A 25,783-nucleotide genomic window follows, 5' to 3' on the forward strand; every position below is an offset into this window, starting at 1 on the left:
CCCCCTTTTTTTTCATTTGTTTGATGTCAGCTACCCCCCAAAATTGGGGGAAGTGCCTTGGTATATGTATGTAGGAACTGCATAGTCCCGAATTACTCTCCTGGTACCTTAGAAAAGAGTACCAATATAACAAGTTATATCAATGGAAAATCGTCTTCTGTGCCTGAGGATTAGTGTGTCAATATATAAGCACTAAGTTAATGTGTTTAAGGGAGACACAGATTCCAGGCTCTATACAAACCCTTCACAGTACTTCAGATACTATATTTAACTGCTAGTAGATGACACACCACTCACTGAGAAATACTACTTGACGGGAAGATGGCAATATCACTTTGGCATCTGTTTACTACTGGATTTTTTTTTTTTTTTTTTTTTTTTTGCTTTTATAGGTCATAAGAAACTGCATAATTTTGTGTATTGCTATTCTTTCACAGATTTACTTAGAAATGTGTGTAATCTGGCTTAAGTTTTTTAGCTAATTTCAGTGATTTAGAATTATTTATGATTTTTACCGTAAGGAGTGAATTTATGCATGCTTTACCATTCTTATTTGGCCCAAAAAGATGCTGTTGTGTTTGACAGTCATCAGCTAGGTCCAGTACCCCCATAATTCCTCCCTTTTATCTTTTCATGTTGGGAATTATTAAGCACTGTTGTCTAAAATTTGTATCATCACTGTGAAGAGAGGCACAATTTACTATGAAGTCGAACGTTTATTATCCCTTTGGATAGAAAGACAGATAGGCTACATGAATAGATACTTAAGATTCTATTGTTGATTCAAGGAAGGTCAAGTCTTTATTTGAGGACTTGCATACAAAACATCCCGTTGAAAATGAAATTTCTTTTGCTGCAAGGCATGGGATGTATAAAAAATTCTAGGAGCATTTTAAGATTCGGGAATTTTGGAACGCCTATGATATTTATGTCAGTATCAAACATCAGCCCTTCTTAGACCAAAATGACTCAAACAGCAATGAATAGTGCACTGAAAAAAAAGAACTATGCCCTCAAGCTGTTCATGATTGTAAAGGTTGTGATGAACCAGTAAAGGGCATATCTATAAACTTGGTACAGTATTCATTAGTAAGGAACTTACCAAGGATTTGAAAGAAGATTTTTTTTAAGGGTTCACTGAGGCCCAACAGAAAATAAAAGAAAGCTTTCCTGATCCAGAGCCAAGGAACTTCTAGATTAAAGTAATGCAGTGAAGTTTTTATTATCCATCAAAGTATCTATCAATACTATAAGCCCAATGGCTTCATCTGGGAAAGTAGCCTGCTGTGGAAAGAAATAAATAATCATTAAACAGTAAAAAATAAAAATTAAGATCAGTGACAACATTACATAGGTACATATAAACTATGCAATGAGACTCAAGTTAATCTATTCATCAGAAAAGTATTTGGAACATCTTAGAAAATAAGTTCCGTGCAATTAAAATACCATGCTAAGATGATCAGTCCAAAATCTGGTAACAGTTTGAATAACACATCTAGAATACCATATATAACTGAGCCTTATGATGGAGAAGGCAAGACTGTTAGAACTAATTGCATACCTAGTATTATGTACACGATGGTTACAATCTCAGAAGATCTGAATGCAAAGGATAGTCAGAATTATGAAAAAATGTGATGTAACATATGCAAAGAATTAACTGAACAATAGTGCCAGAAATTAATCAATAGATAGCTAGTTTTTGTCCCAGAAATTAAGATGAGTCATCAGCTGTAGATCAGACAGGCAGGAAAAAGGTGCTGAAAACATTGTAGAATTAAAATATTTTGTTAGGACAGGTTGGTTTTTCAAAAACAAGTTTACAATCATGAATCACGCCTTTAATTCTAAATGAGTTGTACTCTGTATATCTAGAGAGACATTGTCAATGCAAAGATCTATATGTTCAGTAGCCACTGTCCTTGACCTGTTTACAATCATACTTTGAGATTTGTTAGGGTTCAAGTTCAAGTCCCATAATTTGCACCATATACTAATTTTAGCTAGATCTCTATTAAGGGTTCAGCAACCCCAGATCTACATTCAGGGGATGTAATTGCAATCTGTTACTAAGAAATTCAATAATGATACTAAGAAAAGACCTACCTACTCACAACTGTTTGTGTTTTGAAACAAGGGCCTCAAGGTTAACATGGTCAAAGGCAGCACTAAAATCAAGGGCAAGTATAAAAACTTCTCGACCACAATCAAGGGATTTCTGTACAGCATTGGAGATTGTAAGAAGGGCATCACATGCTCCAAGGCCTTTGAAAATCAATTTGCAAAATTGGGAGCAGCTTATTACCTTCAACATTCATATTTAGATGTTTTGCCAAAAGTCAATAAAAAAAATTGATAATATTGCAGTTACAGAAATTGGGTAGTAATCTTCAGGGCTAGAGCTACCATAAATACATTTACTTGAAATGTCATTACCAATTCAACAATAAGTTAAAAGAGAACCTCTTCTTGCTAACTTGCAGAAAATAACAGACGACCTATGAGCCAAGAAATCAGTAGTCCTCATAAAAAAGGAAAAATACCATTTGGGTCTACACCACTATAAGCGTGAAGGTCAACCAAGATTGTTTTATTAATTTCATGGAGCCAAAAAACCAAACTAGTTAGTTTAGCTTCAGGAAAATAAGAATGAGGAAGATCAAGTGTCATTACTCTGCTTACTGTCAAATACATCAGCCAAACGGGCTGCCTTTCCTTTTGGACAATTAGTGACATACATCTGATTTAAGTAAGGGAAGAACTATTTAGTCTACACCAAAGAGTGAAGATTTAAGGGGAGCCCATCACTTTGCTCCTGGGTTGTACCAGAAAGGGTTTCTTTGATTTTTGAGTTGTATACTATTTCAGTTGAAGCACAAACTCTTTGAGAAACAGCTCTTAGCTGAGTAATGTTATTACTCTGCCAAAGATAATAAGCCTCCTGCTTCTCCAAATATGCCCCTCTACAATCATTATTGAACCAGGGTTTGTCTTTCACTCTTTATTTTAGCACACAAGAAGGGATACACCCATCAATTATGTTTGCCAGATTCTCATTCAAGAGCACAACAGGCTCAATACTTTTATAGTATTGTGACTAATTCAAATATAAGTGTGACCAATTCAAATGCAATACACCAATTAGATTCCAAGCAAAATATTTTGGGTGTGTATACTCATGTATTGATATACGTAAAAATTATGATTAACATAATCTTCAGAAATATATGAAGCATTCATGCCATCATTTTATGAAAAATATACATTTGTCTATAGAGATATGTAGCCTTCACATAATATACTATATAAAATTAGTTATTAATAGACTTCTTTACTTTATGTGGCTTATTCAATACATCTCACTAAAACCCATAATCATCTACACGAGTCTGTATTGGTATGAAAAATCTTAACAATAATTTAAAAGGTAGTTTAACTGTTGTAAGCCCTGCTAACTTTGCAATAAAAAAAATCTTTACAAGATAAGCATCATTGTGCCTTTAACTGAGTTGTGCACCACTGACATCGTTCACGGTTGGTTAATTGCAAGTATAAAAACTGTGGTAAGATTAGAATTTTTGTACAAATAACCTGAAATTAGGGACCATTATATTTCGTTGGTATGTCTTTATATATTGGATTCCTTGTTCTAACCTAACAGGAAACTCTTCTAGGACCACACAGTTTATTAGTTAAAAATAGGTTTTGCTGTCCTCAAAACCCCTTAATATTCTGTACTTGTAACCTTTACTTTATGAGGTATTTCTATCTCATCCCTCATAATAAACCCTCAACAGTATCTAATGTTTTTTTTTTTTTTTTTTTTTTTCTTTTTTGCAGGGTCAACGAATTTTTAATATGAACAATGAGATTACGGAAAAAATTGGACGTGTCATGATAGCTTTCGCTGATGAATTCAAGGAAGTTGCCAGCATCAAATCTGGAAATATTGTAGTTGTGACAGGACTCAAGGTAAGTCACCCTAATGCAAGTTTTGAATTTTGTTAACATTTTTATTTCCCAAAAATGTAGAATATTTTACCGATAAGATTCTTTACAGAAAATCAACAAACTTTTTTCCTTATTTTGTGTATAGAGTGTTTTCTATTTTTTATCTAGTAGTTATCATTAAAAAATATCATCAACATATTCCTGCGTGTTCTCAGGTAGTTGTGGAAGTATTTCCATAGTAGTATATTCCTTAGCCTATAGGTGATGAAACCTCTTGGAAAGGCATGATAGCTAGAGTCATCGTTTGGGTTTGGTGACAGAGACCACTACGAAGATCAAAAAGCCTCATAATATTAGTGGTGCCCGACAGTCAGTGAACTCATGGCCCCTTAATCAATTGACCACAGCCTGTGTTCATACTTACTTTACTTGTTTTACTTGTTTTGGGTTTAAATCCAACCCTCCAGCAGCAGCATTGCATTGTTTTCAAATTGTCCACTCACTGAACTGTAGGTTTTGTTATTGTAATTATACAAAATTCGAAATCATCTACAACACTAAATAAACTTCTAAATTTCATTGTACAGTTCGGCCTCCTTATTCATATTAAATCGAAAATCACCTATTCGTGGTTTTGCAATGATTACTCTCCCTGGCCGAAGTTTTCAAACCAATCACGCAAAGCAGAACAGCCCAACTGTATAGCTAACACATGTAAACTATTCAGTGATAAGTCAGCTCTGTCATAGTCGAATTTGACTCATTGGACTGGTTAATCTCCTCCTTTTAATAATAATAATATTCAATGATAAACCCTTTGTATATTAATTCTAATACAGTAATCAAAATTATTAAAAGAAGTTCATACATGCATTATGTATAAGTAATACTGTACAGGTATACCTCAACTTATGTCGGTAATTGGTTCCAGGATATTCGACTGAAGTTGAAAAAGACTCGAGTCGAATTTACTTGTCTCTGAATTTACTTATCATTAGACTAAACCACAAATAACCATTTTCAGTTCTGTATTTTGTTTATAAATGCAATTTGAATAATATATGGTTAATTAAGAATTTATTTGAGCTAACAAACTAATGAATTTAATTTTTAATTTAGTACCGAAAAAGTAATCTAATTTTACGAATATATTTACATCCATTCTTGTAAATGTAGATGTTTACAGTATATCGCTGCTCTTTATTTGTGAATGTGGTTTGCTCTAAGATAGTTCAAAATAGAAAGATTTTGTAAGGAAAAAAAAAACAAATTACGTTAATAAGAATATTTTGCGATAGTATAAGATAAATTTATTTGTTACATTTACCAACTCTTGCATTCAATATTTTTGTTTACATTGCGTACGTATATGACTGTAGATCGCCAGCGTCAACAACTGATTCTTCTGGTGTTTGTTCTTTGATACACATTTTAAATTTGTTAAGTATGTATAGTAAGGCACCTGAGAGAGAGAGAGAGAGAGAGAGAGAGAGAGAGAGAGAGAGAGAGAGAGAGAGAGAGATGTGGAAACTATGTTTTATAATAAATTGGTGGTGATGTAATTTATATTAGTAATTTATATTGAAGGGGTTAAACAATTAATCTTTGTTATTATCGATATTCTTGAGACCAGTTAATGACAAACACAAATAAAAAGAGTGAAGTTAAAAAAAAATAGTATACAATAATGGATTTGCATATGATTTTATATACTTTTATCCTTATTGTACAATAATAGGATTTTATGTGCAGTTACTGCTTCAAATGGTGGATAGTTGAACTATCATAAAAAACGCCACTATTAAGCACTCAAAGACCGTTAATTAATATAAAACACAGTCACAGCTGTTTTCGTACTTTGTTCCCTACAATTTACGTTAATTGTGTGAACGTTTATTGTGAAGATAATTACAGTATTTTAATATGATTTTATATACGTTAATTCTTATTTATTGTAAAGTAACATGTTTTATTGTGCTGTTAACGTTATTCCAGTAATATTATGACTAAAATACTTGTGGCGGACAGACGGAAAGTCAAACAAAATGACTCAAAACAGGATTTATTATTTTTTTTTCATGTATTATTTTTGGCAACCAATGTAAATTCGAAACCGACTTATCTTGAAAGGATGTAAGTCGATGTATCCCTATAGTATTTAAATTCGCTGGCATGAAAGTTCGCGCAAACGTCGAAAATTCTATGTTCACACGGTCGTAAATTGATGTAGGCCTATTTTCAATTGCAGCCATAGTATTTTCCCCAACCAAATCTTTAAACAGAACGAGAACGTGGATACATGTCAAATAGAGTTGTTTGTTAGTAACAAGCAGACATGTATCGCTGTTTCAGGTGTTCAACTCGCATGGAAATGGAACTAAAATTTTTTTTTTTTTTTTTTTTTTTTTGTCAAAACGGGGACCAATATTCATGTCAGACACGTGATGAAATGATTTGTCATAGTAGATTAAGAGTACTGTACATGTAAACATATTAATCATTGTCCTGCATGTTATCTTTTACTGATTGCCGATTAAAAGGAAAAAAAGTTGGTATAATTAATTAGTGGTATGAACGCTACGTTATGATATCATTAGTCCTACTCAGTTTCGATATACGGATGACAATTATAATCATTTCATTTACACTTTTGAAAGAGAAAGAAAAAAATCAAATGAATAATACTAAGTTAGTTAATAAAAGCGTTATTATCAGTGATGGCCAAAGAAGTCGATTATTCAGTTAAAACATAAGTGAGAGGCAAAATAATAAACCCATTTTTTGTATGTTTCTTTTATAATGGCGCGGAATTAAATTCGCGCTAAGTATCTTGCGCGAAATAAGCAAAAATTCATCCTGCGTGAGCAAAAATGATTTTACACTATTATATTTATATGTAATATATAACAGTGATGAAAAATATGAATATGGATTACAATTAAAAGAAAAGATTCTCTCTCTCTCTCTCTCTCTCTCTCTCTCTCTCTCTCTCTCTCTCTCTCTCTCTCTCTCTCTCTCTCTCTCTCTCTCTCTCTCTCTATGGAAATATGTAAAGATTTTGAAATTGGATTATTTTTATTAAATTATGTATGCTGAAAGAGTATTCTAGTAGAAGATTTATTTCAATGAATAAAAGTAAGAAAATGAGAGATTCAGTAGAATTTTCAGTAATTCCCTTATTTGTTAACAAAAAGTATACTTTTTTTAAATATGTATATATATATATATATATATATATATATATATATATATATATATATATATATATATATATATATATATATATATATATATATATATATATATATATATAGGCCTATATATATATATATATATATATATATATATATATATATATAGGCCTATATATATATATATATATATATATATATATATATATATATATATATATATATATATATATTTATATTCTTACAAATTACACTATTTTATAAGGCCATCTTATCAGGATGTGCAAAATTAAATGCTGAAACAAGGCGTTAGACAAAACAATGCAAAACATAACGAGAACGGTTTATATAAACATAAACTTGGTTATCCCATGAATAAAAGGATTAGTCAAACAAAAATGAAAAGAAAAATTGTGAGAGGTACACAAATTGTCAGGAGATAAAAGGAAATATGGCAGGAACTTTCAACAGTTTCAACATGGTTATCACGTAAATAAAAGGTTTTTTAATACTTAGACAACAATCAAATGAATTCGGTCTAGTGTTTATTAAGATTACCTAAGAGATTAAATGCAGGACGATAGACATAAAAGTTACACAGAAAAACTCTGCACACACAAGCCAGACATTGTCCTAAGGTAATTAAAAGAAATCACCTACTTATTTATTAACTAAGTGGGAAATGTGACCCCATATTTACAATTTTTTTTTTTTAACTCACGCAAGTTTTGATCTCATGGCTGAGGCGCGACCTTTCTTCTTTTCGACCGTCATCCCTACATTAAGGGGTTGGTGGCCTGACGCTCCCTCTCCAATGCCTTCTTTCAAAGGCATCCCCTCCCACCAAACCTCTTCTCTCAATATCATCTTTCACCTTATCTCGTCATCTGCCTCCATCTTGATCTTCTCCCCCTGACCAGTTCCTCCCAAGCACTCCTCACTCCCTCCCCACCATCCATTCTCAACATGCCTACACCATCTCGGTTGTGATACTCTTATCATCTCTGTAATCTTTACTATTCCTGCCAAACTTCGTATTTCATCATTTTCCAACCTTTCAAGCAGTGATATTCTCATAATTCACCTCAGCATTCTCATCTGTTCTCTCAAGCTTTGCTTCCTCTTTTCGTCTTAAAACCCAAGTTGCCGATCCATACGTTAACACTGATCTTATTAATGTGCTATAGATCTTGACTTTTAGCTTGATTGGTATTTTCTTATCAAATACCACTCTTTCTACCTCCTTCCACTTCCCCCATGCTGCTTTTATCCTATTCTCAACCTCAGCTTCACATCCTGCCTCCTGACTTAGATCCCAAATATCTAAAGTGTTCTACCTGTTTTATAAGGTGCAGCCTATCCTTGGTGGTAAACGAAGAGCTTTTAATTGCAGGATAATCAGGGAAGAGTGCTGACGTTCCCAGTACCAAGAGAGTTCAAGGGCCTTCAGGACAGTTTATTTTGGAGTGTCCATCCTCAAAACTACCATCGTTGTCACTAATGCAATAATGCAAGGGCTTTCTTCATTCGTTGAAAGCTCAAGGTCTTCACGAGGACAGCCTGTGTGGGTTAACAACCCTGGCCAGATGAGAGGGATCTGTTACACCATTCAGTACGATGTGTGATGGTTGAGTGGGGAGTTTGAAAGTGAGGTAACGCTCACATGTCTCTCCAGGTGAATGAAAAAAAAATAATACATGAGGCTTCTAGGCCTACCTGGTTGAGGTGCCATATCAAAATCAGAAAATCAGTACTCTATAGAAGCAGAGGTCTTGAAAGGTGTCCATATAAAATTCATGAAGTAATCTTGTGGTACCAGGGGAATACTGCATATCTACAAAAATTGACTTAATAAAAAAAAAAAAAATCGGCAAATGCGGAGTGTCAAATCTTAAAATTCATAATTGACCGACTGGAAAATTTGCAGAGGGATGTTAATAATATAAATAGGAATTCTAATGTACAATATACATTCAAGATCAGTAAATAATTTATTATAAAATATGGTGCTTAAGGAAACAGGACTCATTTCATATAGACATCTAATTCTTGTTTCCCATTGTTTTCCCTTCATTAAAGGGTCGGTTGCCTGCAAGATATAAATCATAAAAAAGAAAGGATATCTAAAATAAATCATGCATGAGATAAATATAGAAAAGATAAATTAAAAAAAAGAACCTGTGAAGATAATTCTTCACAAGTGGTATGACTTCTTTCAAACATGAATTAAGTATTAGCAATTCGACAAATAATACTAAAAAAAATAAATATGGAAAATGATTAACTAGAAATATTGTGACTTTCATACAGTGTATTTGATTAATAGTACTTGAAACTGACTTTGAAACTTTATCATGGCCCATCAGACCCTTAAGAAATAGTATGGAAATTAATATGAACTTTGATGACAAAGATGAGCAATGAGAAGCTTTGGTGTTGCTCATGAATGAAGAAACACTATATGCAGTTTTTATCATTAGAAATGTAAGGATTAATGATTTTAGCATAGAAAATTCTCAGTCAGAAAGCTCCCTAAAGATTTGGCTCTTATATGCCCAGTCATTGACAATCAAAATATTGTGAGATCAGAATTTAATGGACAGAAGAGGAAACCAAAGCTACCAATGTGGGTTCCAACAACCTTGAAGGGGGAACTTGCAATTTCTTCCATACCAACAGATTTTTCTGGGAAAAAGTAGGCACATTAAATTTATGACATCGAATTTGGCAATAAGGCAATCATAATTCAAGCTAAATCAAATCTACAATCTCTAATGCTTAGTAATTGAAAAGTAAAGGATCGCAAATCAACACTTGTCACCAAGCTCCATTTCAGCTTCAGTTATGACAAGTGTAAATTTTAAGAGTCTTGTAAAATTTTGGTGAAGAGGAAATACTAGAAATGTGTCCGAAAGAGGTATGGAAGTTGGATAAGGTTCCAAAATATCTATGGTTACTCTAATGTTTAAAGACATGAAGTACGAGGCTTTGTTAATATCGAAAAGGAGTGAATAGAGGCTAAATCATTTAGGTAGAAAACCTAGCAGTACTTGAACCATTTAATTATTGGTCACCACCCTCAAGTTTGAAACAGTGGCGAGCTGTGCAATAACATTTCAAAACCTTACCATGGGGGCTATAAATTTGATACCAAATGTGTAATCTGTGGGGTAGACCTTAAACAAATAATAAGACTTACACTAGATCAAGAGAAAGAAGAGGCCCTTGACAAGTCCAACACAGCATATTACCATAGAATATTAAATTCAACGAAAGGTTATGCTGAAACAGAGCCAGAATTCACAATTTGAGATAAGTCCACCTTTTACTGATATAAGGAAACTGAAATATAATGCAAGAAAAAGTTACTTAAATCCATTTCATTATCTCTAAAAATATCGGCAGCTCCTCTTTAAGTAGGTGCTCTACCACCTCCTTTGCTGTCCTCCTCTTTCTAACAGATGATGATAAGACCCTGTCAATGGATGAATATTTACCAGATACAGGAGAGTGCCAAACCAGGATAAGTGTCTAAACCTAGTAGATCTCCATCATTCTTTTAGTAATGAGAGACTAATGTAAATCATAGCTGTCATAACATTTTTTCTTTTATTCTGACCGCGGTGATTTTTTTCACAAATTCAAGAGGAATGGAAACTTCATGTTCAAATATTGTGGTACAGTATGTTTAAATAGACTTCTTTTGAAAAAAATTTAAATATTGCCTATACGAAATAAGAACAAGGATAAACATTTTATAAAACAAACAAATCATTATCAGCTTTATGGGGAGGTAGCTATATATAGAATAAGCCAGGTGTTTCTCCAGTCAACGCTCTCAGATAGGGAAAGAATCTTCTTCTTTCCCGCCATTATGCCTACATTGAGGGGTTGGTTGCTTGATGCGCCCTCTCTAATGCATTCTATCAAAGGTGTCCTTTTCCACCAAAACTCTTCTCTCCATATCATCCTTCACCTTATCTCATCATCTAATTCTCTGCCTCCCTCTCGATCTTCTCCCCAAACCGGTTCCTCCCAAGCCCTCCTCACTGCCTCCCCAATATCCATCCTCAACAAATGCCCACATCATCTCAGTTGTGACACTCTTATCACCTCTCTAATCTTTACCACACCTGCCACTTCACTATTTTCCAATATTTCCTGCGGTAATATTCCCACAATCCACCACAGCATTCTCATATCTGTTCTCTCAAGCTTTGCTTTCTCATTTTGTCATAGAGCTCACATTTCTGATCCATACATCAACACTGGTCTTATTACTGTGCTATAGATCTTGACTTTTACCTTGATTGGCATTTCCTTATCAAATACACTCCTACCTCCCTCCACTTCCTCCAGATAGAAAAAGAATATTATGCTGTAAATATGTCCTATAAACACAAAATACTGTGGACTACAAACTCATTTTATCATTCTAGTTATTTAAACTGAAATTCTTTTAATTTATAATACAGGAAAGACTTGAATATAAACAAAAGGAAATAATGAGAAAAAACATTGAAGGGAAGGAAAATATATTGATGGGACAATAGATTAGAATTTAATGTAAAGAAAGGGTGTTAATTTACTTATCTTTATTGCATAAGGATTTTTACTATAATAGAGAGAGAGGAAGGGAGAAAGTGGTGTTTTGGTAATTTTTTATCTTATATTTTTCACTTGTGGTAGGACTAATATTGTATTTATGGTAAGCTACAGTATACAAAATACTATAGGCTAAGGCTTCGGCCACACCGTGTGCGACTAGCGGCGAAGTTACAGGAAAGAGGTTCCAGCGGCAAATTGAAACGTACGGTATCCTATGCAGGTGACCTCATTGGAGGCGTGAAAAGCCTCCAACCGCTGAAGTTGCTGCTTAGGTATGTTTCATGTTTTAAAAAACTGCAGTGGTTTCGAGTGTTTTCACCCAAGATTACACCTTTTTCATCAGTTCATAAAGGGGTACGCGTTCAGTTGTTCGTTTCCAGCCATGGCTAATCAGCAATTTATTAGGGAGGTGTTTCAGAGAGCAAGAATAAGTTAAATAAAGGGAAGACATGGCAATTAACTGTAAATGGATGTTATTAATATAGTGGGTAGACTTATGCCTTTTTGTGCTTTGCAACCTATTTAATCAATTTAATTTCTTATATATATATATATATATATATATATATATATATATATATATATATATATATATATATATATATGTGTGTGTGTGTGTGTGTGTGTGTGACCTAATTCTTGTATGAAGATATGTGTTGTACATCAAGGTAAATGAACTCTATAATCATGAGAATTCCACAAAACCTAACTATTCAGCATATTGTTGTAGCAAGATTTCATCTCGCTTGCAAGGGGAGTTAGTAGCCTTTGTGCATTCTCTGAGACAAGGCGCTCACCTGAGATTGTCGGCTGTACAGTGTACTCACGAACTTTTTGTAATAAAGTAAAAATACCCATGTTCCGATGTCACATTATCTGTTGACATGGGACTTATTGGTGTCAGGTGTAAAAATACATCTGGTTGTATATGCTGTGAGCGAAGTTGTTCTTTAAGCCGGTAAAATAAAAGTCCAAGATGCCTAGATACGCGAGAACTAACAAAGCAGACACTGCTACTGCGGGAGATAAAAACGAAGGAGCAGTTGGATATAGGGAGGTTAATAAAGAATATAGCCAAATTAATGAACAGATTCTTGGTTGAACGAGAAGAGGAGCAGGGAGCAACCACAGCATATCCGACTTACATAAGCGAAGTCCAAACGCACACAAGTGAAAGTACACATGCACAGTGAAGATAACATCGTAGTTCGAAAGTTGCCAGAACTCCAGGCAAGTGTTAGGCCTTTTGGTGATCAAAGGCCTAATGAAGGGTTTCAATCGATTGAAGTGTTTTTGAGAGACTTTGAAGCAGCCACCTATCCACCTATAGGTGGTCGGAAAGAGAAAAAGCTATTCAAGTAATTAGATTGCTGAAAGATGCTCCAGTAATGGAGGTAATGTGTTGGCCACAAGACAGTTTAAGAAGTTATACTGAAATAAAACAACGTTTAATTGAGAAGTATACCTTACCTGATGCAAGGAAGGGGGACATAAAAGAAAATTACAAACCCAAATTTCAGGAAGGTGAATCTGTTGTTAGTTTTGCAACTCGCATTTTTCGGGATTGCAATTCGTTTGCTACCCGGAGTGCCAATCTCCCAGAAGGTGATAAAATAGCAATTGCCCGTAAACATATTCGCAGATTAGTAAACCCGTATTTATGTGTTATTTGTTCAATGACAATCGCTCGTTAACAGGCGCAGTGAGCGCGATACAAAACATTTTAGACAGTTTGCCAGAAGGAAAAATGACTGGGAATAACTGGCCCGATTCCGAGAAGGCAGCCATGAGAGGCAATCACCAACCCCCAAAGCGGGAGAGGGGAGTACGCAGTCAGCAGGTGAGAAGAGTCTTCAGATACTGGCAGTGTGCGGGAGAGGGGCACCGACAAGTGGAGTGCCCCACCCAAGGATCCCCCCGCTGTTACACTTGTCAGGCCTACGATCATCTATCTCGAGAATGCCCAGCAAAAAACGTCGAGGGCAGGTGGGCTGTGGCACACGCACACCTCCCCCCGCCCGACATCTGAGGAAGGGGGAGACGAGGGAGGTCGATGCCCCCCCCCCCCCCCTCATGACATCAGAAGCAGCAGCCGAGGCAGGGATGGGAGTAATTATGATGGACTTGGTAAAGCAGGCACTGGAACCTCCTTCGGTACCCCCGACCTCACCTCCGTAGCACTAGGGAGCAGCAGCGTTGCAGCTGAGGTCAATGGCCCATGCCCCATATATCGTAATGGCCGGCTAGGAATGTTAGCAGTTAGGATTGACCTGCCGGATAAATCCATTCGAGCGCTGATCGACATAGGAGCCAGCGTTTCACTGATTGAAAAAAGATTCTCTTCAAACCCACTACAGTCTGCGGCATCCATCGTCATCGACACGCCAGGAGGAAATAAACTACGCATAAACCATACAACGATCGCCAACTTTAAGGTGGGATCTGTGAAGTTTACACATGATTTTTTTTGTCTTCCCCACCTTGGGAATTCCAGGAATCGAGGCTATTTTAGGAATTGATTTCCTAACTAGTAATCAAATATGCATTTTTGGGGGAAAAGATACAATAACAGTAAAAGCAGGGGGGTGCATTTTGCCGATAAAAAGTCATGAGAGAGTAAGTGCTTCTGCGGGCATGGAGAGACATTTCAGTAACGTAACAGCTGTACCTGAGAGAGGAGAAGTGTTGTCTCCCCAGACACTTACGAGCATATCAGTGACGCTGTGTCGCCCTCTTCCAGAGGGAACCAAGGTCGTTGTTAAACCCCATGACAATTGGGCGCATGTAGTTTTACAGGGCTTATCAGAAATAAAAGAGAACAGATCTGATATAACGATAGTTAATTTGTTAAATAAAAGGGTTGTGTAAGGAAGTGATTCTGTGTGTGAATTAGAGTTATGTGAAATTGCTAATAATGGGATGTTGGGAACCACAACTCCAACCCGCAAAGACAAACGCACCCAGAATTTGATTATACAAGCACGTAAACTATGTCCGTCAGAATATCAACTTGTAGTTAGTGACATTGTCAGTAATTATTCTGATGTAATTGCAATTGGAGATGAGCCACCTGGGAGGATTGATCGATTTCCCTTTATCATTTAAAACTGGGCAGATGGAGCCGATCAGGTCAAGGCCTTATAAGGTAGCCATTCATTTCAAGGGAGAGATAGAAAGGGAAATTAGTAAATTAAGGGAACAAGGGATAATCAAGGAGAGCGAATTCCCCTGGGCTTCTCCAATTGTAGCTGTTAGGAAAAAGGATGGCTCGGTAAGATTTTGTGTTGATTATAGGAAGTTGAATGCAGTCACTAAGGATCATGCATTTCCAATGCCCTCAATCGAAGAATTACTTGTGAAGGTACGGAATGGTAAATATTTTACAACTGTTGATTTAAAATCTGGATACTATCAAATACCCATTCAGGGAGACAGTAAATGTAAAACGGCATTTATAGGTAACGGTCAACTATTTCAGTTTAATTTTAATGCTCCAAGTCATTTCTCTAGAGTAATGATGACAGTTTTGTCTCCCTTAATTGGCCATAATGTTCTTGTTTATTTAGACGATATCATAATTACAGGGAAAACGACCGAAGAACCTAATAATAATGTTCGTAAAGTTTTAGAAGCATTGCGACGTAATGGTATGAAAATAAATTTGTCAAAGTGCAAATTTTTCTGTAAACAGGTCGAATTTTTAGGTCACATAATAACCCCAGAAGGTGTCCAACCCTGCCCCAGTAAAGTAGCGGCTATAAGAGATTTCCCCAGTCCACGTAACCCTAAGGAAGTAGCTGGGTTCCTTGGGCTCGCTGGGTATTACCGTAAATTCATACGAGGTTTTGGAGAGATAGCGAGACCCTTAGATGCTTTAAAGAAACAAAAAGTAGTAAATTGGGGATTGGAAGAAGAAGGGGCCTTTAACCATTTGAAAGCTGCCTTAACTAGCAATGACTTACTCACATATCCTAGATTTGATTTCCCATATTTAGTGACAACAGATATAAGTAGTTTCTCAACGAGATGATAAAGGTAGAGAGCGACCCATTTGTTTTGCTTCCAGGGCATTAAAAGGGGCAGAAAAGAATTATAGTACATTCGATCGAGAGGCTTTTGCTATTCTTTGGGTTCTGGAGAGGCATTGGTTCTTTTTATTAGGTCGGTCGATTGAGTTGCATAGTGATCGTCGCCTCTTACGTGACCTCTTTTACGAAGGAGATTTGACATCTTGACAAGCGAGATGGATTGAAAGATTGTTAGAATCTAATATAAAGAGTTTTCACCACATAGAAGGTAAAGCTAACATGGTAGCTGATGCCCTCTCTAGAGGTGTAGCAATAGGAGTAACAACTAGGGCACAAGAGAGGGACGGAGAACGTAACCAAAATATTGAAGGCCCCCATCAAAGTAGAGAAAATAGAGAACGGGATGTGAATTCACCTGAGGAGCAATCAGAAAATGGGATGAGAGAGAGAGAGAGAGAGAGAGAGAGAGAGAGAGAGAGAGAGAGAGAGAGAGAGAGAGAGCCTTACCTTACCTTATTGCCTTATTCTATGTTTGGGTTCCCCCAGGTCCCTCAGTGTGAGGCACCTCGTATATCCACCAGAAAGTTGCTAATGCATCTTCCGGTGTATTTTGCATCTTCCAGTCTTGGATGGTCAGGGATGCATCTTAGGTATTTATCAAGCTTATTCTTAAACACATCTACGCTCACTCCTGATATGTTTCTTAGATGAGCTGGCAGCGCATTAAATAGTCGCTTCCTTATCAATGCTGGTGCGTAGTGGATTAATGTCCTGTGCGCCTTCCTTAGTTTTCCTGGTATATTTTTTGGCACTATTAATCTACCTTGGCTTGCTCTTTCTGATATTTTTAGCTCCATGATGTTTTCAGTAATTCCTTCTATTTGCTTCCATGCTTGTATTATCATGTAGCGTTCTCTTCTCCTTTCTAGACTGTATAGTTTTGAAAATTGCAGTCTTTCCCAGTAGTCAAGGTCCTTAACTTCTTCTATTCTAGCAGTATAGGACCTTTGTACACTCTCTATTTGTGCAATATCCTTTTGGTAGTGTGGGTACCATATCACATTGCAGTACTCGAGTGTACTACGTACATAAGTTTTGTAAAGCATAATCATGCGTTCAGCTTTTCTTGTTTTAAAGTATCTGAATAACATTCCCATTTTTGCTTTACATTTAGCCAACAGTGTTGCTATTTGGTCGTTGCATAACATATTCCTATTTAACATTACACCAAGGTCTTTAATTGCTTCCTTGTTTGTGATTGTCTCGTTATTAGGGCCCTTGTATGCATATACCATTCCTTCTATTTCCATAATTTATTGATTCGAATTTATCGGAGTTAAATACCATCCTATTTATCTCCGCCCATTCATATATTTTGTTTAGATCTCTTTGTAGTGAGTTCCTATGTTCATCACAAGTAATTTCTCTACTTATTCTTGTGTCATCTGCGAAACTTCTCACTACAGAGTTTTTTAACATCACAGTCTATGTCTGAGATCATAATAACAAACAGCAGTGCAGCTAATACCGTACCTTGTGGCACGCCAGATATTACCTGAGCTTCATCTGATTTCTCGTCATTTGCAACCACTATCTGTTTTCTGTTTTGCAGGAATTCTTTTACCCATTCTCCTATCTTTCCCACAATATTGTGCTTTCTCATTTTTTTCTCTAATATATTATGGTCTACCTTGTCAAAGGCTTTTGCAAAATCTAGATAGATCACATCTGTGTCTTTTTGATTTATCATATTTTTGTATATGTTTTCATAGTGTGCTATCAGTTGGGTTTGTGTACTTTTTCCGGGCACAAAACCCTGTTGACCTATATTAAACTAATTATTTTTAACCAAATGGTTCATTATTTTCTTTTTTATTACCCTCTCATACACTTTCATAATATGTGATGTTAGACTAACAGGTCTATAATTGCTTGCCTCTAGTCTTGATCCACTTTTAAAATAGGGGTTATATAAGCTAATTTATGTTTAATATATATCTCGCTCATATCTACACTTTGTCTTAGCAGTATTGCAATAGGCTTCGCGATAGTGTGTGCAGTTTTTTTAACAAAATCGCTGGAACTCCATCTGGTCCGCCTGCCGATCCATTTTTAATTTCGCTTATAGCCTTGACAATATCTGCTTTATTAATATCTATATCCGTTAGATATTCAACATTTTCTTCTCTCATTTCTGTTTCATTATTCTCATTCGCAATTCTTGGCGTGAACTCACTCTTGTATTTTTCTGCTAACATGTTGCATATTTTCTTTTTTTTTAATTCGTTAACCGTCCTTCAATTCTTAGAGGGCCTATTTCTAATCTCCCTTTATTCATCTTTTTTGCATAGGAGTAAAGTACTTTGGGTTTTTTTTTATATTTTGAAGAGTCCTTTCTTCTAAGTCCCTTTTTTCATTTTCTTTCGATTGTATAATCTTTGTTCTGCATTTTCTATCTTACATTTTATTTCCATCATTTTCCACACATTTTTTTCTTTTGCAAGATTTTTCTTCCATTTTCTAATTTTCTGAAATAAGATCCTTCTGTCTCTTGGTATGCATGTTTTTTGTTTATTGTTTTTTTTTCCAGTACATATTTTTCAACAATTTTCTCCAGTATTTTGTACAGTATGTCCGTATTTACCTGTATATTATCACTTACGAATACATTTTTCCATTCTTTGTTCAGTTCTTCATATATTTCTGACCATTTTATATTTTTACTGTAAAAATTATATTTTCCATATCCTTCCCAACGTTTTGTGCTTTGATTAATTCTGCGATCACTTGCTTTGGAATGGAATATTAATTCTATGACATTGTGGTCTGAAATTCCCGTGTTATACACTATTATTTCTTTAACATAATTCACCTCATTCACAAATACTAGATCTAGGACATTTTCCTTTCTTGTTGGAATGTGGTTTATTTGTTGCATATTATGTTCTAATAGCATATCTTGAAGCTTTTCAAATTGCCTCTTATATTCTGCGCTACTATTACTCACGTTTTTATATGTATATATACAACCACTTTCTTCTATCCGTTCTTTCCAATCCTTTCGTGGATAGGAGTATATTCCAATCTTCATGGTTTCTACATATATCATCTATTTTTTCTATTATTATGTCAAACTCCTTAGTATTTGGGGGTCTGTAAACTACAATACTCACGAGTTTTTCAAATTCAAATTCTACCGCAATCAATTCACATTCTGTGTTGCTGTCTTTTTCACAGACTTTTCCTTGATTTATGTCTCTTCCATATATTGCGGTTTCCCCTTGATTCCTGTTTTTTCTGTCTGATCTACAGTATATGTTTGGAAACACTTTATCTGATCATCACTGCCAGTCTCTTGGGAATACCATGTTTCACTTATATTTAATATATCTATTTTTTCAATTTGGGTTAGTTCTTCCAAGAACTCTATTTTCCTTTTAGAGTTACTTGTGACTAAACCTTGTGCATTCATCACTATTATGGTTTGTGTATCATCCCCATTATTTAATATTGGTAATAATATGGATTCTCCCATGCTTCCTTCCTGTTCTGATATGATGTTCTTTTCTTCATTTCCAGGAATTCTGCACTAAAAAATCCAACTTTTCTATTATATTTGCTCTTTCGCCTTAATATTTATTTTTGTGTGTATACCTGCAATTATCCCCATATCTGCACCAACCCCTGGCTTTATAGATGCATTCTTTGTAGTTGGGCTCTAAATGTGCATATTTGGGTTGAAAGGCATCATATCTTGGGGCCTTTGGTGCATAGCGGGGTATATACTCGGCCTGCTTTTTTGTTTCATTTTTGCTTTCATTTTTCTTTTCAGTTTGCTGAGTTTTCTTACTTTCATTCATGGTTGCAGCATGCATATATCAACATTTTTTGTTGTATTTGCATCCTTTTCCTTCATTTAGGTTTTTGCATATTTTTAGATGGAGTTCTCTGCATTCGTCTCCATATCCATCTAAATACGCACATTTACCATATATTTCATAATTATGGTATATCTTTGGATGCTTGTAGTAGCATCTTTCGCCAAATCTGCAATTCCCTCTTTTCAGCAAATTGCAGACTACATCTTTCTTTTCTTTTTTTTTCTTGTTCTTGCTCTTCCCTAAAAGTACGTAGGTCCGGGTAGAGTCTCTTGGGTCTATTATTTGTTTCTATCTGATAATTTATTTCTTCATAAGTATGTTGTTGGATGGCATCATAAGTTATATCAATGATTTCCTCTGCATCCTTACACATATCCTGTTCATTTTTCTCTTCTTCTTCTTCTTCTGCTTCTTCTTCTTCCTCTTCTTTAGAGAGCGAGAGAGAGAGAGAGAGAGAGAGTGAATTACGGTTGTTGGAGAGAGAGAGAAATATGAGCGTTGAAGGTGAATATATATGGGTGGCCGAGGACATGACCAGGGGTGTGCAGAATGAATGCCCTGATGATGTAGGTTTGATTGACTTGGGAGGTTAGGACATAAAGGAAGTCCGAGAGGGACAGAAAAAAAGAGGAATGGATGGAAAGAGCGCGAGCAGTGATTAAAGGGGAATTGAAGAGTTATCCGTCATTTCTAAATGTACCTTGTGAGAATTTTTTTATAGAAAATTATATCTTACATTGTGTTTACGAGGAGAGGGGAGGGGAATTTTTTGCACGGGTAGTTCTTCCTCTCTCTTTAATTAATTGAGCCATCCACATTGTACATGCAAGTCCGTATGCAGGGCATTTAGGGATTGATAGAACATTAAGGAGAGCACGTGAATCCTTTTTGGGCTAAGAATGAAAAAATCTATAGAGAATTATATAAAATGTTGTCATGCTTATAACTGTTTCAAAGAACATAAAAACACTGTACAGGAAGCCAGGAAGTGGCCTGTGATTCCTATTAAATTTTATAGGGTGCATATGGATGTGGTAGGACGATTTCCTACTGGTTTAACACAACATAAGTATATATGTGTATTTGTGGATGCATTTTCTCGGTACACTCATACTTATGCAATGTTGGATAAATCGGTAAATTCATTAGCCCAGGCGCTGTGCTCTTTCATTACTAGGTCTGGTTGCCCAAAAATTTTGATAAGTGATAATGGTCTCGAGTTTATAAATAAGGTGGTGAAATCGGTCAGGGACTTGATGAAAATTGAACACTTTTCAGTGACCGCATATAGGCCTTCAGCTAATGGCTTAGTGGAATCGCATAATAGGGAAGTAGTGCTAATTTTACGTCACTTAGTGGCTGATGACCCCCTTCCTTGGCACGCCATGCTTCCTACAGCTGAGCTAACTTTGAACATTTCATATAATGCTTCGCTCAGGCACACGCCTTTCTTTTTAGTGTAATGACAGGATCCTGTGTTACCATATACAGTTCTGATTAATTCGCAACAATTGCCAAATTATTCAACTGAACAATACCGTGTATATTTTATATATCTATTGAGGAGAGTAATGAACACCACTGAAAGGTTTTTGAAAAGAGCTAATGAAAAACACAGCTCTAAGTATGATGGTCGGTTCAAAACCACACCGGTAAAAGTATTTGTGGGCGATCGTGTGTATTTGAAATGATTACAACCTAGGAAACACAAACTAGATCCAGCGTATTTGGGTCCGTACCGAGTAAAGATGGTTAAATCTAACACTGTAGTGATACAAATCATTATTAATGGTGCATTGTCTGAACATCATCAGGCACACATACATGTGGTGCCGGAAGAGGTAGTTTTCAAAAGTGTCAATCAAAGTGTTCTTCCTTACCCCTGTATACGTTACATTCCTCGAGTTGATGAGTAAATTTTTTTTCCTTTGCTGTTGTTGTTGTTTGAACAGACCTCATTTCTTCTTTTGATGTGTTTTAAATAAACTTGATGATAGTTGATAGTGTTCTTATGTTGATGTTTAATGTATACGTAAAATGTCGTGATAATTTTGTTGAGTGTGGTAATACGTATGACATACTGCTGTGTGAACCTAAAAACAATTAGAGGTTAAATAGGTCAGGTGAGATCCGTCAGGCGGATGCTTTATTATTCATGAATTTATATGATTCCTGGTTGCTGAGGACGGAGCGGCTGCGGGATTAAAGTTCAGCCTTGAAGATAGACAGTGTTAGAGAATGTGTAGATGTGAATACCTTATACTTAATGTTACAAGAGAAGGGTGGGAAGATGAGTGATTTTCTCGGGAAAACGGCTAGTGGCCACTGGTTGATAGTTGCAAGTGCAAGTGTAGTAGTGATTTGAAAAAATGGTGAAACGGTCTTGGTGAGTTGTGTTGGGAAATTGTGCTGTAAATCCGGACAAGTAAAATCGAGGGATAAAGGAATATCTATTCCTACCACTGTCCCGCCCAAAAACCCGTATTGCCTGCAACCAGAGGGGGGTTATTGATGATGTGTAATACTGATGTTGATATGATTTTTTTCACTTTGGTTATTCTGTATTTTAGTTGCAAAGGTCATAAGAAGAAATGAGTGAAATTATTTATATAGTATTGTGTACATTTTTACATGAAATATTTCATTTTAATATTTTTTGTGGAAGATGTGTTATTTTTTGGGGTGATCTATATATATATTTATTATGCTGCATTTCTGTTTAGTAAATACCATGCCTATTCCGGGTCGGAGTGCGCACCTCCTCCCGGAGTGAGGAGCTTTGGGGGGGTGGGGGGTGAGTAATGTCCTAATTTTTGTATGAAGATATACGTTGTACGTCAAGGTAAATGAACTCTATAATCATGAGAATTCCACAAAACCTAACTATTCAGAATGTTTTTGTAGCAAGATTTCATCTTGCTTGCAAGGGGAGTTAGTAGCCTTTGTGTGTTCTCTGAGACAAGGCGCTCACCTGAGAGTGTTTGCTGTACAGTGTACTCACAAAAATTCTGTAATAAAGTGAAAAAAACCCATGTTCCGATGTCTTATTATCTGTTGACATGGGACATTATATATATATATATATATATATATATATATATATATATATATATATATATATATATATATATATATATATACAGTGAACCCTCGCTACTTCGCGGTTCGACCATCGTGGATTCACCACTTCGCGGATTTTTTCCATAACCCATATATATACAGTAATATATATATATATATATATATATATATATATATATATATATGCATGTATTTATGTATATATGTATGTATGTATATATGTAGGTATGTATATGTGTATACATATATATATATATATATATATATATATATATATATATATATATATATATATATGTATGCATGTATTTATGTATATATGTATGTATGTATATATGTAGGTATGTATATGGGTATACATATATATATATATATATATATATATATATATATATACACACACACACATATATATATATATATATATATATATATACATATATATATATATATATATATATATATATATATATATCTAAAGTAGGAAGATGTGATGTAGTTCTAAGGGAAAAGTATGGGAAATATGTCTGGGTAATAAGCAAAGCTCTACCTCCAGTTTGTTTCTTCATTATGATCAGAGATAAATGTAAACAAAACATTGGTTGCCATTTTTTATCGTGCTTTTTAGCGTGTTTAGGAAACGCATGATATAAAATCGCCTTTAATATTTGTGCCTGTTTTAGTTTAGGGTACTGTAGTACATGCATTAAGTGTTCTGTACATTAAAGGGTAGTTTGTTAACAGTACTACGTACAAGAGAAGGTTTTAAAAGTCTGAATATACATGTTGAATAAATAGGTAAATATGGTGTCACTACTTCGCGGATTTTCACCTATCGCAGCCGCGTCTGGAACCTATCTACCGCGATAAACGAGGGTTCACTGTATATATATATATATATATATATATATATATATATATATATATATATATATATATATATATATTTATATATTGTTACATAACGTGCAGGTTACGCTCTTTAAATAGAGTATCAATCGGACTCTCTACTTGACACTGTATCGTCGTATCAACCAGATCCTCTAATTGACACTGTAATGTCTTTTAAAAGGACTGAACCCGTTAATGCTATTAACGGTTCACTTTTCCCAAGTTTATTTATATTATTTTTGAGTTGCACCTTGTTGAATATTTGGGGTTTGTTACATGTCATTTTCTAACAATAACTGTACCCCTTGCATGGGTTCCTCATCTACCAAAGCAACTGGAAATGTACCGGAAATGAAAGAAGAGCTTAAATTTACTGCATATAAGGGCAATTCCTCTCTTCCCCTAATATAGCGAACCACGACAGTTTCTCCCAAAGCAGACAATTCATCGAAGGGTAAGACTGCTCTGTGCAAGACAGTCTGCTCAGCTCCAGTATCACGCATAATATTATCTGTACAGGCTTGGTACTTTGGTCCTGCAGAGACACAGATCCAGCATGAATGAAGGCTTCCTGTCCTTGCCTTATGGCCATGTAACTCTTCTTCATCATCCCTTGGCATGATGTCTGTATTCTCATCACCTCATTAACATTAAGTGCATGGTCATCCCTCTTGTGATTTTGATTTGAGGACTTCTTTGCCCCTGTTCCATAATTTCCTTTGAGCCAGCAGCAGCTGACGTCATGTCCGAGTTTATGACAATAGGAACACTGCTTTACTGGGGGAGCCGAAGGGTGGGTTCCATTGTTCTTACTTCCAGTGTTTTTAGCACTGCCATGTGTAGGATTTCCCCCTACTCCTTTCCCTGGTGGAGGATACGATGGAGCCGGCCCTCTGGGGCTCCAATTATTCCGAAATTGCTTTGGAGGTTGGTTTGAATGGAATGAAGGAGGGCACCATCCTGAGCCAGAATAGCCCCTGATCTTTTCCTTCAGTGTATACTTATCTGCCATTACAGCAGCCTGGTCAGGATCAGTGATATTTCGATCTTCGATATATTGCCGAGTAGCTGGTGGTAACATTAGTAGAAACTGCTCTAATCCTATGAGGTGTATTATCCTGTCGTAGGTCTTGTTATTTCCAAGAGAAGCCTCCGCCCACTTGTCACGGCTAATCTTCGTTTGCCTCCAATACTCTGCATAGCTTTCTGATCCTTTCCTCAAGTTCCTGAACTTCTGGTGATAAGCCTCAGGCACAAGTTCGAAAATTTTCAAGATCCATGCCTTTACCAGGCGATAATCCTGTGCAACAGGATCGGATACCGCATTGTAAGCATCCACCGCTCTCCCGGTTAACTTTATTGGTAACAGCCGAGACCAGGAGTCCTCTGGGACCTGGTAACTCCTCATTACTCTCTCAAACAACAGGAAGAAGCCTTCAGGATTCTTTTCATCATAGGAGGGAAGAAGTCCCACCATATCTCGGTCTGTAAACCCTTAAATGGGGGTGTGCCCTAGGTGATCTTGAATTCTGACAGTGCATTTCCAACTGAGCCCGCGATGACTTGGCCTCGAGCTTAGCTGCTTTAAATTTAATTTTCATCCTCAACAACTCTTCTGACCTCTGAACTTCATCATGAGATTCAACTTCAACTGGACTTGAAGTTAGGTAGGCAGTCTGGCTTGATGACATGGCTGATGGTAACATTGGCACTGCTGCTGCTCCTCCCATAACAGGTGTTCTCGGGTTATGGAGTTGTTTTCGTCCCTATCTTCAAGTGCTATCTTCAACTCAGCTCTTCCCTCAATCCATGACGCCTATTAAGTTCACTCTCTATGGCATCCAGAATCTGTTGTCTTTTACCTGCATTTTGGATATCATCCACACGTGAGCTCACTTCAATTAGCTCGGCTGGGGAGAGTCGACTTAACAAAAAGTCATTCGGCTCCTCTAGGAACCTAGAAACTCGATCTGAATTTTCGTCTCCCATGACCGAAACGATAGAACCTTGAACCTTGAATGTAACTACAGCTGCTTGATAAAAAAAATCAAGACTTCTGGTCAACACCAATTTCACACTATGAAATCAACAGAATAAAACAAACCCGACACATCAGGTTGCATAACAACTAAGATCGAAGATCAACAAT

At 35.9% G+C, this 25,783-nt stretch overlaps 1 protein-coding gene across 3 annotated transcripts in view; it reads left to right on the forward strand.

Moving 5' to 3' along the window:
• The window catches only part of mRRF2 (mitochondrial ribosome recycling factor 2), a 464,036-nt gene that overhangs the window by 285,850 nt on the left and 152,403 nt on the right, over window positions 1-25,783 (forward strand). For all 3 annotated transcript variants that reach the window (XM_068384901.1, XM_068384905.1, XM_068384907.1), the window contains exon 9: window positions 3,844-3,975. In XM_068384901.1, the coding sequence (XP_068241002.1) occupies window positions 3,844-3,975 (132 nt within the window). The remainder of the gene's footprint in view (window positions 1-3,843; window positions 3,976-25,783) is intronic.

This window comes from Palaemon carinicauda, chromosome 1 (assembly GCF_036898095.1).
Source record: "Palaemon carinicauda isolate YSFRI2023 chromosome 1, ASM3689809v2, whole genome shotgun sequence".
NCBI lineage: Eukaryota > Metazoa > Arthropoda > Malacostraca > Decapoda > Palaemonidae > Palaemon > Palaemon carinicauda.